This window comes from Aulonocara stuartgranti (genome assembly GCF_965226115.1).
Source record: "Aulonocara stuartgranti genome assembly, chromosome: 8".
NCBI classification, from domain to species: Eukaryota; Metazoa; Chordata; class Actinopteri; order Cichliformes; family Cichlidae; genus Aulonocara; species Aulonocara stuartgranti.
In genome coordinates, this window is record NC_138959.1 from 19,476,460 (window position 1) to 19,494,973 (window position 18,514).

At 38.6% G+C, this 18,514-nt stretch overlaps 2 protein-coding genes across 2 annotated transcripts in view; one reads left to right on the forward strand and one right to left on the reverse strand.

The window, feature by feature from the left end:
- Positions 1–18,514, reverse strand: part of dcun1d3 (defective in cullin neddylation 1 domain containing 3) — a 66,150-nt gene that overhangs the window by 45,849 nt on the left and 1,787 nt on the right. The gene's annotated exons all lie outside the window — the stretch shown is intronic.
- Positions 128–11,715, forward strand: kcnj12a (potassium inwardly rectifying channel subfamily J member 12a). The gene is made up of 2 exons (XM_082543195.1): positions 128–144; positions 6,277–11,715. Exon 2 carries the CDS (start codon positions 6,436–6,438, stop codon positions 7,735–7,737), a length of 1,302 nt encoding a protein of 433 aa, XP_082399321.1. The 5' UTR covers positions 128–144; positions 6,277–6,435; the 3' UTR covers positions 7,738–11,715.

Consider the following 18,514-nt stretch of genomic DNA (forward strand, 5'->3'; position numbering starts at 1 on the left):
TTCTTCAGTATTAGATTAGCAACAAAGAAGGAGGAGTTGTAGTGGCAGATGGAGAGAATGCTTCAGTTTGGTTAACAGGGATACTAGGAGAGAAGATACCATCTTTTAGTTCTGCAACCTGGTGTAGGACAAGTAATCGTAAAGGTAAGATATGGAGAGAAAACTTTAACCTGAACTTGGGGCCTGAATCTATTGTCGTTCTGTGTCAAATATCATTGCTCTGTGGCAGTGGAAACGGCAATTTCTACTTTTAAGAATTCCCAACAGAACCAACCAGTCATTCTGCTGAAATTCAATCAGAATAATCTGAAGTAGCTGTTAAAAATCCTTGAATTAGACTAAACCAAAGTCATGTGCATCTTTTCAAGCAAGGACATGTCCCCACGAACCCAGAACTCTCAATATGAGCAATGCCAAGCAATGATACCTGACCTGATAAGTGTAAGCACCACAAATTGAACTAGCAATTTAATTGTGTCGTGTAAAATCCACAGAGCAGGTACTGTGTTATAGAGTATAGCTTAAATTAAGCACAAATTAACATAAATATAGTATTATAGTTTGTGTGGATTTTTCCACCAGAAACCTTTCATGCATGCAGGGTTAATTAATTTAATTATGGCATCAGATTCTGGCCTTCCCTGCTGATATCACAGCAGGATATCGACAAGCTTCCAATTCGCACAGGGTTAAAACAAAAGTGATACAAATAAGCTGGCATTTTCTTTGATCCAAATCACCTATTATTATTCAGTACAATAGGAATGCAGAGCGAGAAAGCATTAAAATGAGGAATAAACATGGTTTAATCACGCACAGCAGAAACTCCGATTTACCAGTTTAGTCTACACACCAAACTGGTAAATGTGTTAACTTTGCGAGTTTCTGATCTAGGTTATTATAAATCATGCTTATATGCTATTTATTATAGCTGTGTATATTTATAAAAATGGGACAAATTAAACAGGCAATTTTCGCTTTTCACTTTCAAATATGGTTTGCATCTGGTAGCATAATTAATGGCATAAATTAAACGAATTTGTTTGTTGTTTCAAAACACAAGAGGTTGTCAATCAACCGAAGCATAAATCCAGTCAACGTAAATAAATAATCTGCCTGCTTTACATTTAAATAACTCAATATTGTGGGAGTTGAGGACAGCAAGTATCAAGGGACCAGTGGGCTGTTTCAGGTGGTGCACTTTTCTGCCTGTGTATAAAGAAATCACTGATGTGCAGGTACAAAGGAGACACAGGATGAAGAGAATGAACATTATGCAATCCTGCCCGAGAGTTCAATGACCTCATCTCGCTTTTTATCTCAGCTTAGTTCAGTTTGACATAATGTACGAATAGTTTTGTATTAAAACTAATGTTGTCAGAGTTTTTTACTGTAGACGTCACTTCATATTTGAAATTGCAGAGTCTGGGTTTAATATGGATGATTCAGCTTGTGAAAGTGGGCACAAACAATTAAAATAAATTGCACAAGTAAAGATCAAAAAAGCCCAGAGTGGAGCTCACATGTGGGAACGATCAATCAGTGGGAACCAGGTGTTTGAACAGTGGAATAGCTACAGGTGCAGCTGTAAAAATCCCCACTAATATTGTTCTACTTAATAAAGCAGCTGTTCTAACAATGTGTGAAGGCGACTCAGTAATTTATGTTACGTTTATCAGTCTTATAGTACAATTCAATGCACCGAGCACCTAAGATGGTTTTTCAGCACGGAGGATGACTTACATACAGAGTCCAGCCTCCGGTGTTGGTAACTGTTTATAGTTTTACTATTTCTGTCTAGCAGTTAGTCACTGGTGCACCTGAAAACTCCCAAAAAATAAGATGTAAAGTTGTTTGCATAACATATTTCAGACAGCATCTCTCCATGTCGAGGTGGTGTCACTTTCTATAGTAAAATACTTGTGGGTCACTTGAGATGAGACGGTTCCACATGGTGAGCTATAGGAAAATACAATGACACCTGAGCCTCGGCTCTTCCTTTACAATGGCCTTGGGAGGTGGGCTGGGATCATAGTTCCTCAGCAGCTCAGTTTTCTGCGAGCTTGTCTTGAGATGAGGTGCCCTCTCCAAGTCCACTTCATTGTTACCGCCCAATCCCTTCTTTTATTTTGCACATCCAATTATTCATTCTATTCATCCTAATCAGCAGGCGAGCTTATTATCTCCCCCAGTCGCTCCTCTCAACTCCCTAAGAACAGACACGATGGGCGAGGTCACAAAAAGGTTACACAAGAATTTTATTGAATTTGGTGCAAATCACTTTCTGTGCCCTGCCTTTTAAAGGAAAGATGTGTGTTCTTTGGTCAAAGATGTTTTTCAGACTTGAAGTGCTTTAAATACAGAACAAAACAATATGCAAAAAAAATGCACTGCTAATAGCCTTCCTCTGAGATAACGTCACGCTGCATGTTGCGTAAGATTTACATTTTAATGCTGACTTGATATAGGAATTAACAAATAATAATAAAGGTGCAATAAAGATGATCCCAATTAAACAAGCAATATGTAGAACCTGTTGCAACTTCCAGACTGACTGACATGAATGATCCTCAGCTAATGCAATATATACATGTGTGTGTGTGTGTGTGTGTGTGTGTGTGTGTGTGTGTGTGTGTGTGTGTGTCTGTGTGTAAATAACAAACGTAAGGTTGCTATTTTTAGCTGTGCTCTTCTGGGAGTGTAATGCAACATTTGTCGAAAGCAAACATGTAAAAATAGCATATTTGTTTTCCTGACACAGAAGAATTTACCTAATTGGACAATTTAAAGACTGTGCATGATGTAATTGGGCTAGAGATCAAGAGAACTTACACCTGAAAAGAGTGTGAATGAGAGCAGCGCGTAGTGCGAGTGTTAGGCAGACGGCGGGACACCTGGGATTTTACATTGCACATGACTGAACTGTCTAGTCTTCAGGGTCCAAATCATGAAGGCAGACACACAACGGATGTGTCCAGGCAATAAAAGCTGTCTGCACCCAGAGGGACCTCAGTAAACTCCCATGGGTCAAACTTCTTAACCCTCAGGCTCGACATCCAGCTCAGTGGCCAGGTTATCTGCTGCCAAACAGTCATTTTACAGCTCTACTAATTGTGATCCATCTTATCCCACTCTGACATTTCTACACTTGCAAGGTTTAAAATATCAACTTATCATGTGTCTACCTCATCATATTGTTGTAAGCTCAAGTTCTAGCATATAATTAAGAATTATTATGCAATACCGGGCACTGTACCAGGAGAAAATCCTCTACCTACTTGTATGCTGCAGCAAGAGAAGAGAATATGAACCTGCAGCACCCTCACAACATGATTAATAACCCTGGAAATTTTACAGAATGGGGCCAAATAAATAGAGCCCGTCTTTATTAATCTCTTTATATAGCATCTGGAATTGCATGTCCATGGAATCAGTGGCACACATACCCTTAGGAGTTTAAATAAACAAGTACTACCCCATCCAGTCCCCTGGCAGAAGCAGAATGCTAAAAGGACAATGGCCTCAAAAGAAACAATGGAAGAATTATAATAATAGACTGTTTATACGACTTTGTAGGATTCCTTAGTACTTAATGGCCTCTCTTATGAGCTGTGATTCAAAAACCTGATTAAACTTTGGCCAATCTCTTATCTAAAGCATCTTCTTGTGCTACTTATATTTTTAGATCTCTTCCTGGAAGTTCTTTTCGGATCACTTAGACAGGTTTCTATGATTTGACAACAGACCTCAAAATTGTATAGAGCAAACTTAAACTTGTCTTTCATGTCAATGTCTTTCATGACGCTGGTAGTGTGTACCAGCATCCCATTTCCGGAGTCTCGTGGCTACACTGGCGAAATGTTAGTTCACAACCTGGATCAGTCACTAGATGTGGCTGCACCTTCATCAAGCCTGAAAAATTGCAGTTTTGACACACTTGTGCCGATTGTAGAAGCACCAGTTAATATGGCAACATAATGACACTTTCACTGAGAGAGCTTAAAAAACCCAGCCAACCTCAAAATTGGCTTGAGGGTCTTACGATCCGCAAAATTTAAATCAGGTGAGGCTTTTGATTTTAATGGACCTGTTCTCATAACTTTTTGAACACTGCTCATTCAACAGGCATCCTCATTATATTAAAAAGAACAATTAGGAGCAGTGACTCATACAAGAGTTAATTTGTTCATTAAGTAATAATAAACATCTGGCAGGGTAAGGCCTCCACTGTGAACCTTCTTTATAATTTGCAAGAGAAAAGCAGGGGAAATGCTAGTTGACAGAAGTGGCTGTGCTGTGAGGCCAGCTCCTCACTTACCCAGTCAACATCAAAAGACACGAGGGCCCTTGAGTGAGGACCAATTGGATTTTGAGTCGTGAGGTTTAGAGAAAGGAAGATGGATACTACTACTAGAGATGGCACGATACCACTTTTTTATGTCCGATACCGATACCGATATCATAAATTTGGATATCTGCCGATACCGATATGAATCCGATATAGTGTTTTTTAATCAACAAAACTGTTTTTTAAAATATCTTGCTGCATTTTGCAAGTCTGCAAGTTCATACTCAAGTTTAAAACAACAACTACACTAAAGCTATTCTGTTATACCTGTATACAAAAAAAATATTTCATAGTTCAGCAATACTGATCAATCTAATAAACTTAGACCTACACCATCCTCCCTATTCTGGTATTTTAAAGAGTACTTAGCGTAAATATTAAGCAACCTAACTAATAGGGTTCCAACTCCCAGCAACAACAAAAATAAATAAATAAAAAATAGGGAACCACCCCTCACGCTCCGCCTCATGATGCTTAATCGACGTAATCAACCTTAATTTGATGCAGTGTAAAAAAAAATGCACAGAAATCAATTATTTTTCAAGAAATATTAAATAGATTCAACATCTTTCTTCAACAAAATTGCAGACTGCACAGATGGTACCTTCCCAAAGTAAAAAGTACTATAGCTTACTAGGGTATATATATTAGACTTAACAGTTACTATATACAGTAATTGACTTCTATTCATTTTACATCAAATTAAAACTTTGGGTGTCAGATAATTATTTATTAAAAGCTCGACATTTTAAATGAGAATAAGAAAGAAAAGTATGTCTTTGTGCCCCCTTTTCCCAGTTAATGCCCTATCGGCCCCCCTGGCTAAACTTTGCTAGATCCGCCCCTGCACAGTTACCAGCGTCAGCTACATAGAAAAAGATCCTGGGGTAGAAAGAAATATTAAATAAATTCTAACAACAGCTGATCAAGCTTAAACGTGCTGCTGTTGTTCAGCCGCTGGTTTCCTCTTTCTGGTGCAAAGTGGACCAAAAACAAACAAGAGAGACGGACTCGCCACAGAAAAGCCGATCAGCTGATCATTAGCAGTTTCACGATTGAAGTAGCAGCCGGAGAGCGAGAGGCAGTCGCTCGTTAAGCTTAACGTGGGAATGCTTTACAAACATTCAGAGATGGACTTACACACTTGCTTTACTTCTCTCGGGGATAACTTTATGGGAGATGAAATGCCAGGTTGCTAGCGAAGCTCCACATGCTATCCAGACCGTCCCGCATGCCACAGCTGCTCTATCATGTGATGCATACTGCTCTGACGTGCTAACCTCGTTCTGAGGCGAGTTACAGCGTGTTGCAAGTTTTGTGAGGTGCTTTCGTGATATTTAATGGATCGGATTACATTTTTTATTTTTCTCCGATATCCGATCCAGTAATTTAGGTCAGTATCGGACCGATACCGATACGTAATATCGGATCGGTCCATCTCTAACTACTACTACAGCTTGTACTAGTAAGTACAACAGAAACAATATTGCTACAATACTGAAAGTCTTAGTTTTTTATTTATTCAGCATAGATTTGGGAGTCTACAAACTTAAAAGAAGATGGACTCTAGCAAGACTGACTGCACTGATTAAGACACGTGTGGACATAGAAACTAGTGATAACTTGAAATTTTACAGAAGGTCAGTGTAGTTTTTTTGTGTGTGTGTGTTTTTAATAAAAAATATGTATAATGCTGTGAAAGGTAATGATATGATGTCCTGAAAAAACATTGTCATTCAGATAAATATATGCAAAGAACCAAGTCGTTGTAGGCTTAAATACACATTTCACTGTCATTTTCTGGACAGAAAAGTGGTTATACATGTATCATTTAAAAGCTTTAATAATGAATATCTAATTTCAAATACACAAACAAATAAACAGAAAGATTTTCAGGCATATTCTCCTCTTCTGATTTTTTTCTGCAGGGATTGGATTAAGACACAAGGCTACCAACCATCCACCTAAATGACTCACTGACATGCAACTGAGCCAGTGATCAAGCTGTGAAGGGGCCTTGATCCCACACTGGGACTCCAGGTCTGCCCTTCTACTCTAACCCTGCAGCTGGAGGTGCCGTCAGGAACATGAGCGTGGGAAGAATCAACCGCTACAGCATTGTGTCATCTGAAGAAGAGGGTCTGCGCCTCACTACCATGCATGGTATGAATGGATTTGGCAATGGCAAGATCCACACACGCCGCAAGTGCCGCAACCGCTTTGTGAAAAAGAATGGCCAGTGTAATGTGCAGTTTGCCAATATGGACGACAAGTCGCAGCGCTACATGGCCGACATCTTCACAACGTGTGTTGATATCCGCTGGCGATGGATGCTCATAGTCTTTACTCTTGTGTTTGTTGTCTCTTGGCTGGCCTTTGGCTTAGCTTTTTGGGTTATAGCTTTGCTGCATGGAGATCTGGACAACCCAGCTGGAGATGACAACTTCACTCCATGCGTTCTACAGGTCAATGGATTTGTGGCTGCCTTTCTATTCTCCATTGAAACACAGTCTACCATAGGTTATGGCTACCGCTGTGTGACTGAAGAGTGCCCAGTAGCTGTCTTTATGGTGGTCTTTCAGTCTATAGTTGGCTGCATCATTGACTGCTTCATGATTGGCGCCATCATGGCCAAGATGGCAAGGCCTAAGAAGCGAGCACAAACGCTCTTGTTTAGCCACAATGCCGTCATTGCCATGCGGGATGGAAAGCTGTGTCTAATGTGGAGGGTAGGGAATCTGCGCAAGAGCCACATTGTTGAGGCCCACGTCAGAGCACAGCTCATCAAACCTCGGATAACTGACGAGGGGGAATACATCCCTCTAGACCAGATAGACATTAATGTGGGCTTTGACAAAGGCCTGGATAGGATTTTCTTGGTTTCACCTATCACTATTCTACATGAGATAGATGAGGAGAGCCCTCTTTTTGGGATCAGCAAACAGGACTTGGAGACCGCAGACTTTGAGATTGTTGTCATCTTGGAGGGAATGGTTGAAGCAACCGCCATGACCACCCAGGCTCGCAGCTCCTACTTGGCCTCAGAGATCCTTTGGGGACACCGGTTTGAGCCTGTGTTGTTTGAGGAGAAGAACCTGTACAAGGTGGATTACTCTCACTTTCACAAAACTTATGAGGTGCCGTCCACCCCCCGCTGCAGTGCCAAGGACATGGTGGAAAACAAGTACCTAGTCCCCAGCTCTAATTCTTTCTGCTATGAAAACGAGCTGGCCTTCCTTAATCGCGATGATGAGGAAGAGGATGTAGGTGGTGGAAGCAGAGCACTGGCGAACCTCAGTCCAGATCGAAATAGCCGACCTGAATTTGAACGCATACAGACCACCAGGGTCCTGGATCAAAGGTCATATCGTAGAGAATCGGAAATATGACCTCTACACTTTGACCTGAGGGTCAAATTTCAATAACTTTATTAAGGGTAAAAATGCAGAACAATGCAAAGTGCCATAGGAAAAGCTGACTACTGTGAAAGAGTGTAAAGGTGACAGGACAACAGTAAAAGGGACTTAATTGGAAGAAATGGGTAAAAGTGGGTGTATGCAGCTTGGCAAATTGTGGTAAAGAATGTCTACAAACAAGGAAAAAGCTAGAGGGATACCTTCTTCCTTTATGGAAACTTGAATCTTTTTTCACACGGTCATTTTGAGTTTAGAGTGTTAACTGATAGAGCATCAAAAAACCTTTATGACAAAACCTTATAATCGAACCTTAGGTGTAAATACATTTATTAGATAAGTTATGTTTTGTGTGCAGTATCAGTTTCCAAAAACACTTTTAAAATTAAGAGTTGCTATTTCAAATTGTTCTTGAGATCAAAGATAATGTTGGAAGGCTTCTCTTAAGCTCTCTTCGAATTGCTGCGATTTGCTGGAATTGCATTCAGTGACACATTGAAAATTTGTGCACCGCAGCATTCAGATGCAATGAGCCACGATCAAACATCTGACCATGAGCCGCTAAGAACAACACAAGTCTACAACTTCATTCGAAACTCAAGCTAGGGACCCAGACAAGAATATAAAGGAAGGTGTTAAACAGAAATGAAACTGAATTTACTCCCTATTTATAATGACCTAATTCCTCTTACAAGCTAACAAACCATGATTTGGCTGCCTACAGATATGATGACATTTGCAAATACGGTTCAACTAAGAAGTCAAGTAAAACAAAACTTAATCACTGATTTTAGACAATCGTGCTACAGGTGGCAATATCAAAGTTTGTACTGATCAAATTAATAAATAAACAACCCTTAAAAATGCACACTGAAGTGCTCTTTTACTTTTTCCACTTATGTGACAAGCAAAGATCAATTAAAACCTTTATGTTATCACTCTTCACTACTTTATCCTGAATTCTATCAAGACAAAACTGGTATAAACTGACTACACTTAATGTTTTTTAAAAAAAATGGATCTATGCATATTAACCTATCAGGGGACAAGCATCCTATAGAGCTAAGTGTGTGAGATAAAATTATCTAAAGGGATTAATTCAACGAATGCCCAATGCTTAAAAAAACAAACTGAAATTAAAAGGTATGGTGTCAATTTCCTGCTACTAACTGCTACTGAAGTTTATTTCACCAGAGTTAAATTAAATTTACAGTAAACTGACTGTCAAAAATTGATAAAGGAAGACTGCTTGATAGATTTATTTTGTCTGAGAGTGGGTCTATGATTAGGTTAAATCACAAATCTAAGATTTAGTTGTTTGTATCCTAAATGAACGAGCACCATAAAGTCTCCAGCATGGTTGCTTCGCTCACTGCTGCAACCTCGTCTCACAGTCTCTTGTATTTAAACCTGCTAGTATGGCGCAGGAAGCTGCTGCATTATTCTCTTGAATGATATTTGCTGCCACTGATACTATATCACCACATAAGTGCTGATATAGGAGGAGAAGAAGTCAAAACCAGAAGCCAAGACTTTGTTGAGTGTTTTTCCACAGACTCTCAAACCTTTCCTCCCTCTGTATATCTGTATGTCTCTGAGCTTCTGTGGCGGAGTATCATTAAGATGGCAGTAAAAGCCGACACGCTCATACACTCGTGTCTTCACCCAAGCTGCGAGCAGCCACGGCGTCACACGTCAGGTTACAAAAATTGAGAGGTACACAACCAGCACATGGTACATAACGGATGATGTGACATCTAAATCAGCGTGCGACACCAGCGACACAGCGAGCATAATGACCCCATTAGGCAGATGAGTGTGTGTTCAACACTTTAATGCTTTTAGATTAAGTTTAAAATACTCAAAATGTATAAACCAACTTTATAACTGCTCTGACATTTCTATTCAGTTTACATCAACAGTGGTTATATTTGACTACTGTTGTTATAATGTTACTAAGAGAGCTTATTTCAAACTATACTTGGATTGAAGATTTACATGACAACATTTTATTGATGATACAACAAACAGATCCTTCATTTAGCTGAAAAGTCAGACGTCCAACAGTAACACACACAAAAAAGACAGTGTTCCCTTTTTTAATACTTGACTTTTGCTTTTAAAACAGTACATACTGTAGACAGCTAAATGCAGTTTAGCAATATGCTAATAAATGAGTTAAGACACTGGAGGGAGTTCAGAATAGAAGCAATAAACACTGAAGCACACTTTTTTAAAAATGCGCTTATTCATGTTCATTCACAGATAACAAGTAAAAGGTTTTGTGCAAGGATAATGACCATAGAGGTTTTTTGTTTGTTTTTGGAGGTTTTTTGTATTTTACTTATAATAAAACTTGTAATAAAAATAATTTCTCATGATTGATACCAAAGTAGTGGAGTGTAGCCTGGACTTAACTTGTTAAGTAATTGCTCCCACCTTAATCTTCCAAAACCAGTTCAGACAGAATGGGTAAATAGGCTCTAAGAAGGAGTTTGAGTCTCCAGTTTGCATATTTAAATCATTTCTAAAACTACATCAAAACATACAGTATATATCTGTCAAATAAAAATCTAAAACCAAATCAAGTAATCTTTTATTTGTAGTTTGCTATATAGAGAGTAGGTTAAAGTAACTATATAGAATTATTAAGCATGATAGCTTTTCTCTATGGCATGGACAATAAGATTTAAAAAAGAGCCCTTATTCTATACCATGCCAATTTATCATCCAAACCTCAACATGTTCAGCATAAAGTTCAGCTTAATTATTACCTCAGTAAAATGTGTATTTCATGGTCCTATACAAAAAATTATGGCAAACAAAAGATTCTATATGTGCAAAGAAGGAGATTTAGGTCTCATTCACACAGGCCTAGAGACCAGTCGGTGGCCACTGAGCAGCCACTGGTATCTAGGAAGAAATTTGTATTTTCTAACCAGTTATTGGTAGGTGGTGAGGCTGTTGGCTGTCGTTGGGTGAAATTGGTCACAAAGACGTATACGGACGGGTAGAGCACCCTCTTTATGACCGATTTCACCTGGCAATAGCTAGGAACTTCCTGCAACCCCTCAATAACTGGTTAGGAAACACCAGTTTCTCTAGCAACCAGTGGTTGCCAAGGGTCACCAGCTACTGTCTGTGCCTGTTTGGCTGAGGCCTTAACTGATTTAAAGAAATAGGAAATAGAAAAAAGGAACCATAAAATGGTTATTATGCTGGTCACAATGACTAATGTTTTCAGTTAAGTTGTCATACGTGTGAGTCTAAGATACTTCTTGGCTATATGTTGCTTTTTTTGTAGGATGTAGTGAAACATAAATAGATTTTTTGGGGCTTATAAATGAAGCATCCTTTACCTACCCTGAACATTCATATGTTCATTACCTTCTGGGAAGGTTTTGCACACTGATGTGTGAAGCCTCTGCACCTACTCACGAAACTTTAGTGATAAAAAACAGGTGAAGGGTCTACAGCTTCCACGCTGCATTAAAGAGATTCATTAAATTCAATTTCTACTGAATATTTTTTTTCAAAGATTGTTTTTCATTTTCATGTTGCCCACCTGAGCCCTTAAAAAAGAAGCACACACTAAAGTTTTAGCTAAATAAAATATTTATAGTGTAAAAATGATTATAAAAATGATAATAAGGAGCAGCCAGGATGAACAACCTGCTTATTTTTATACAAAGTTGTTGGGTTGGGTTTTTTTTTCACAGAATACAACAATCAAAATTTATCTGTTTTTACCAGAGCACTACGATAAAAATCACACTGAGAGGCTAAAATGTAATTCTTGTCTTAGTTTTCAAATTTTCACTTTCTGTTGTTTCCTTTCTGCACAGAAGTTAATGATTAAACAAGTATTTCTCTTAAAGGGATGATTGGAAAAACCTTTGACCTCTGTAGAAGTCTTCCTATGTCCAGCAAAATGTCTACTGGGCTTTAATTCAAAGTCATTAAAATATTCAATTAAAAACAATGTGAATTTTTTTTCATCTCTTTTGTTTCTTCATCCCTACCAAGTGTGGTCTGTGATGTATTGAAATGTACAGTCCAATTCAAACCTAGAGTTTCCTCAAGCATGCCCTCACGTGAGGTAATACATCACCACGAGGGGCGTGTGAAGAAGAGAGATCGAGCTTCGTGTCACCACAGTCAGATAACTTCCTGGGCTTGGGCCAATTATTCAAGAAGGCTCATCAATTAACCACTGTGACACACAAACAACTATTGGGGCCAGAGGCCTTTTGGCCCTGGGGAATTGAGCAGGAGGCCTGCAGCTGACTTTTTCATATCAATATGGCAACAACACATGACTTTGCTACAAGAGAGTAAACAGAAACCTTACGGTTTTTCACAGAAGACAAATTGATATAACACAGTAAAATACGTTGAAGTTTTTCTTTTAAGTTTAAGGACTTCCACTGCTGATTAAAGCCCAAACAACACTGAATAAGTTTTTCGCTGCTATTTGAAAGGGAAAACTCTGAATTATCTAAAGCGATTTATTTTGTTGGGGTCCTTAAATTTTTTCCATCCATCTTCTTCCATATGCAATTCAAAGTTGGGGGCTGGAGCCATCGCAGCTGTCATTGGGTTAAAGGAAGGTACAGCCTTGACATACAAAATAACTAGGCTAAGTAACAAAGTCATTATAAGATAATATCAGCCAATGTTGTATTTTATTGTTTGTATAAAACATTTGAAATTGGGAATACAGGTTTCATAAACAATATTGTGCAACTGTTAACAGTTGCACTGCTGGTGGTTAGTGGGTTGACATAATTCTTCAGAGCTATCACAAAGATCGCCTCCTAACAAGACACACAGAGTGTGCAAAGCAGAAGTTACAAATACAATAGTGGCATACTGACAACAGCAGCTACACTGAAAGGAAACATGTATTTATCTGTAATTTGGATGAGATCTGTGGCCATAAGTTGGGGTGACTAAGTCACACACATTGAGGTCCAGTTATAGGGTTAACGTTGCTGACCGCTGGTTGTGCTGAGATCAGGCATTGGGCCTCAGCACTAACTGACACCGGGATCACAGAGGCTGTACTGAAAGCTTTTGCCAACTTTGATTATATAACATGGACTAGGGAGTGTATGCTGTGCTTTGCATTGCTTAGTATCAGAAATACATAGAAAATGTGAAACTTTACTTAAAGTGATCAACTGTAACAGGGGTCGTGGAAGCCAGTTAAACTTAACACTGAAAATGAGCCGTCTTTAGAGGACTGAGATGTCAAACTGGTGTACTTCCTCAGTAGGATTAGACATCAAGAGGTCCTGGATAATTAAGGGCATGTCAGGATAAAATGTAGCCTACTGGGACAGGGAGACTCTGACTTCAGTTTTAATTATCCCGAGCAACTGAAATCCCATTGAATTCTTGCTATGCTAAGTATTTTGTGGCCTCCGTTTATCCACCCTAACAAATTGCTCAAATTTCTCAAGTAAATTTTGCTCTCACTTATTTATATGTGTTTATATATAAACACATATGACAATGTATCATGGGACCAAAATTATTAGCTAAAAGTAATTTTCCAAATCAGTATATTAATTACAGGCAAGTCAGTCATGCTCGGTCAGTGCTGGGATGTGAGGTTTTATTTCTTCTAAGTTTGGTAAATTATGATGAAATAAAAATTGTTTTGTATTTTTATAGCTTTAACTGTAGAATATGCCACTATTAACCTAAAATCGTGGTAAAATAAAAATGCACTATCTGTTAATTCTAAAATATTCACGTAGTAGGTGTTAGCGCAGTGGTTAGCACTGATGCCTCGCAGCAAGAATGTCCCGGGTCTGACTCGACCACCCGGACAGGGCTTTTCTGTGTGGAGTTTGCATGTTCTCCCAGTGGGTTTAGGTATTGCTGCTCTCTACCACAGTCCAAAGACATGCAGTCAGTGGGGATAGGTTTATTTAACAAAAACTGAACCAAAATGCAAAAGCTATGTGTGGACAATTAAATAAACCCCATGATTCAGTAGCTTATGGAATCATCTTTAGCAGCAGTGACTTGAAGTATTTACTTTCTGCATGACTTCATCAGTCTCTCACATTATAGTGGAAGAATTTTGACCCACTCTTCTTCACAATGTTGCTTTACTTCATTGCAGCTTGTGGATATTTATCCACACACAGCTGTCTCAAATCGGGCTGACAACAGACTTTGACTGGGTCATTACAACAACCTTGTTTTTATTTTCTTTTTCAGTCACTCTGTTATAGTATTCTGCTGAGCTTGAGATCACTGTCCTGTGGCATGACTCAGTTTCTGCCTCATATTTGACTCTAGATTACTTTGGTATACAGAGGAGTACATGGTTGACTCCTGTTGAGTCCTGTGGCTGCAAAACAAACCCAAACCATCAACTGTCCACCACCGTGCTTGACAGTTGATGTGAGGTGTTCATGTTTTTATACTGTGTTTGGTTTTGGGAACCTTAATGTTGTGCATTATGACGAAACAGGGCACTTTTTTAAAACTCTTGTGGTTTGTTCATGCAATTTTGCAAACTCAAGTTATGCTGCAGTGTTCTTGTAAGATAGATAAGGTTTTCTCTTGTCAACCACTACAAAAAAAAAAATCACATTTACAGTGTAATGAATGTTAACATTTAACAACTTTAAGCTAACAGAAGCCTGTAGAGTCTAAGATGTAGCCTGTGGGTTTTTTGCAATTTCTCTGAGATTTGTACGGTCTGACCTTGGGGTGAATTTGCTGGGACGTCCACTCCTGGGAGTATTAGCAACTGTCTCAACTGTTTTCCACGACAAATAATAAATCCCACTCTAGAATGAAAAACTTCAAATGGCCATACAGTTCTTCTCAGATTGATTGGAAACAGCAGTTGCTTCTTTAAGTTCATTAATGATGTATTTCCTAGTTGGCATTTTGCTAACACAGACCTGCATGCTCCAGACCTGCAAACTGCCAAATCGTCTGCTTTTATGGAGGTGCTCACACTTCCCCATGATCAGTTAATCAAGTGCATTTGATTCTCCTCTGGAAGCAGTAAGGGTGTATTTACAAGTCCAGACTTCACTTTTGATGAAATGCTGTGGCGGGACCATAAGACAGCTGTGCATGAACAAATGCCCACGTGCGTCAATGAAATTAAACAATGTTGTAAAGAAGAGTGGGCCAAAATTCCTCCACAATGATGCAAGAGACTGATAAAGTCATTCAGAAAACAGTTACTTCAAGTTATTGCTGCTGAAGGTCTTTCTAGAAGCTATTGAAGCATATGCTGTATACTGTGCCCACATTTTGGATTAGGGTTTGTTAGACAAATAACGACACAGTGTAATATTTCATGCTTTGTAGCTCATCTTTGATTGTAATACCATCATTTTAAAACCTGCTATGGACCAGATGATTTTTTATGGAGTCCTGATGTATAAAACAATTTATTTCAAACACATCTCAACATGCATAACTTAAAAATGTAAAAAACAAAAAATACTGTAAACAGCCTATGCTTTTGTTACTATTACAATACACCGCCATTAATTGTTGTATTTTGTAGTGCAGTGGTTAGCTGTTATCAGGTCGGTACCTGCTGCCATTCTGTGTGGAGTTTATAGTCCAAAGGCATGCATGAAGGTGATAGCACAGATAGGCTTCAGCCTACAATAGATAGCCAGATAGCTAGATAGATAGAATGACTTGAATTATGCAACAGACTTGACAACCTGGATCCCATGGGAATGTCCCCTCTGTGACTCCCAGGGAATAGACGAAGAAGCCAGCTGGGGTCTGGACAGAAACATTTACTGATATGATCTAAAAAAAATAAACTCTTACACCTACTAAAATGTAATTAAACTATATGAAAGGATGCAAGACATAGCCTGGCTAGGATCTCTGCCACCTAGCCCATATAGACTAGTTATAAATAATGCTGGAACACATTCCCTGTAGGCTGAATTGCTGATGACAGTAAAATGGGGGAAAACTGTGTTGAAGCAGCTATATAAAGCTCTTTGGTGTCAAACCACATGTGGCTCTAATCCCTCGCCAGCATTTCAATATTCAAAGTACTCTTGATTAGCTGCTGTGGTAGTATCACTCAATGAAAGATACTTCTGAAATCTGTGTTACTATGACTGAGAATATTACTAGATGGAAAGTAGTTCAAAGCTCATTGAATGCTGCAAAAAATGGTTAATATAATGTTATATAAAAACAGACAACGATTTAATATGATAGCAGCAACATAATCTAGAGACAGATATTACTATATTGAAGTGAGGTATAAATAAATATATCCTATAAAGACACGCAATGTATTTTTTACAAGCAGACACTTCACAACAGTTTGTATGCCAGAGCAGTCTCTAGTCAGACAAATGAAAATAAAACCAGTTGAAAGCGCTGCTGAGTGACAGTACAAACTGATCCTGAAGTGTGATGGGACTTTATCCAATTACTGAGATGTGTTTTGTAGTAGCCCAAATGGAAGAGACACAACAGCCTTATCCTACAACCCATCCTTGTCATCCTGTGTAAAAAGCCCACGGCTGTAAGCCGTGCCCCAGTAGACGTTAAAAGACTGCATATATTAAAAATAATAATAATAATAAATAAATTTTGCTAGCTACAGGTATTTTGTTAGTGCTACAGTCCTCAGTTGTATGTTGTAGTTCCAAGTGTGTGTGTGTGTTTTTTCTTAAAGCGTGGGCTATTATTCCTGATATTTTGGGCTCTTTGTCTGTTCTATAAATGCGCTGTAATACAAACACTAGAAATGGCAAAATTTTGAAATTCTCTATTATATCAAATGACAAGTTTATTGTTTTATTTTAGCAAAATTATTATCCTCAACTTCACTATACACATCAGTAAGACAGATATAATATGGGTAAAAACAACTCAACACATTTAGTCTTTTCGACATTGTCAAGGCAACCTGATGAAGTCTAAACCGAGGATCAGAATGGAGAGGAAAGGTGATTTTGGAGGTGGCATGGTTGTTAGTGCCAGACGGGCTTGTTTCAAAAACTGCTCATTTGCTTGGATTTTCCCACACAACCATCTGTAGGGCTCACAGAAAATGGTATGAAAAAGAGAACATATCCAGAGAGTAAATTTCTCTGGTTGAAAATGTCTTATTTATGTTAGAGATCAGAGGATGGGCAGACTAGATGGCAACAGCAACTCAAACAATCACTTGTTAAATCCAAGGTATGCAGAACAGTACCTCTTGTACAGCAAACTGAATCTTGAAGCAGATGGGCTACAGCAGCATAAAATGATACCTGGTGCTACTCCTGTCAGCTAACTGAGGCTAAAAAAAACTGGACAATAGAGGATTGGAAAAACGTTGCAAGGAGTTTCCGTTTCTGCAGCAACATTCAAATTCTAGACTCAGAATTTGGCATAAACAGCATGAAAGCGTGAAGCCCTCCTGCCTTGTGTCAATGATTTAGTCTGGAGGTAATATAATGATGTAAGGAATACTTTTACTTTTACCAACAGAGCATCATTTAACACACCACCAGAATGTTGTTCCTGTTTGTCCATTTATGACCACAGTGTACCCATCTTCTGATGGCTGCTTGCTTCCAGCAGGATAGCACGCCACGTCACAAAGCTCAGATAATCTCAAACTGCTTTCTTGAGCATCACAATGAGTTCACTGTCCTCAAATGGACTCCACAGTCACCAGATCTCAGTATAACATAACATGAAGCTCTCATGTCAGTATGGACCAAAATCCCTGAGGAATGTTCACCTTGTTAAATCTATGCCATGAAGAATTAAGGCAGTTCTGAAGGCAAACCCACAACTAACAAGGTGTAACTAATGAAGTGGAAGGTGAATGTTTAGTGCATATAAATTTGTTATAATGTTATTTACTGCAACTGTGCTTTTCCTATGTACATTGTTTGTATTACAAGAGTGGGTCATCATATTTAGAAAGCCTCCCCATACACATGTTATTCCCAAAGTCGGTTGCCATGACTTTAACAGCTTTAACCAGATGTTCATGTCTCTCACTTTATTGTTCACCTATGTTAAAGCTGCTGTTTCTACATCACCCTCCAGAAAGACTTTCATTTTGAGTTCAAACCTGAGAGAAAGAAGCTGTATGCAACATTAAACGTACTGACACATCATGTGCTTAGCTTCTCTTGGTTACAGTAGTTGCCTCTAGTCTATCCTGATTCATGAAGCAACATCACTGGACGACCTGGGGGGACAGGAGAGGGCCACTCTCATTTCCTGCTTCTGAACCCTTGGTAATTATCTCGGTGTGCCCAGAGGCCCCAGGAGAGAATGAATGACAGTAATGTTGTGTTTAAAAAAAACAGAATAGAGAAGTATAACAGATATAAAGATCTAATAGAAACACATGCTATGAAATATCACATTTATTTAGTTCTGCTCTTTCATAGGGATCATTATCTTCTGCTTCTCTGTGCATCCCGTACAGGTGGATGATTATGGTTTATTAAGCAATGGGCCCTAATGGATTTGATAAATTGATTACACAAAACACAACGCAACACATAATCCACATTGTTTCACTGTTAATTGCTGGTGTTTGGAGATAGTAGCTTATGTTTATCTCATTATTATGTAGCTGAAAGGTATTGGTGGTGTTGAGAGAATTTTAAAAAATTTAGTTTTAAAAAATAATAAGCATCTGAAAATAATACTTTAAAAACTATGTGCCATTTTCAAAATTAGATAAGTTGTCAATACAGGGTTCTTTCATAGTGAAAGT

What these genes read in the sequence shown, in the direction of transcription:
- kcnj12a (XM_082543195.1), top strand. Translation starts at nt 6,436, where the DNA reads ATGAGCGTGGGAAGAATCAACCGCTACAGCATTGTGTCATCTGAAGAA.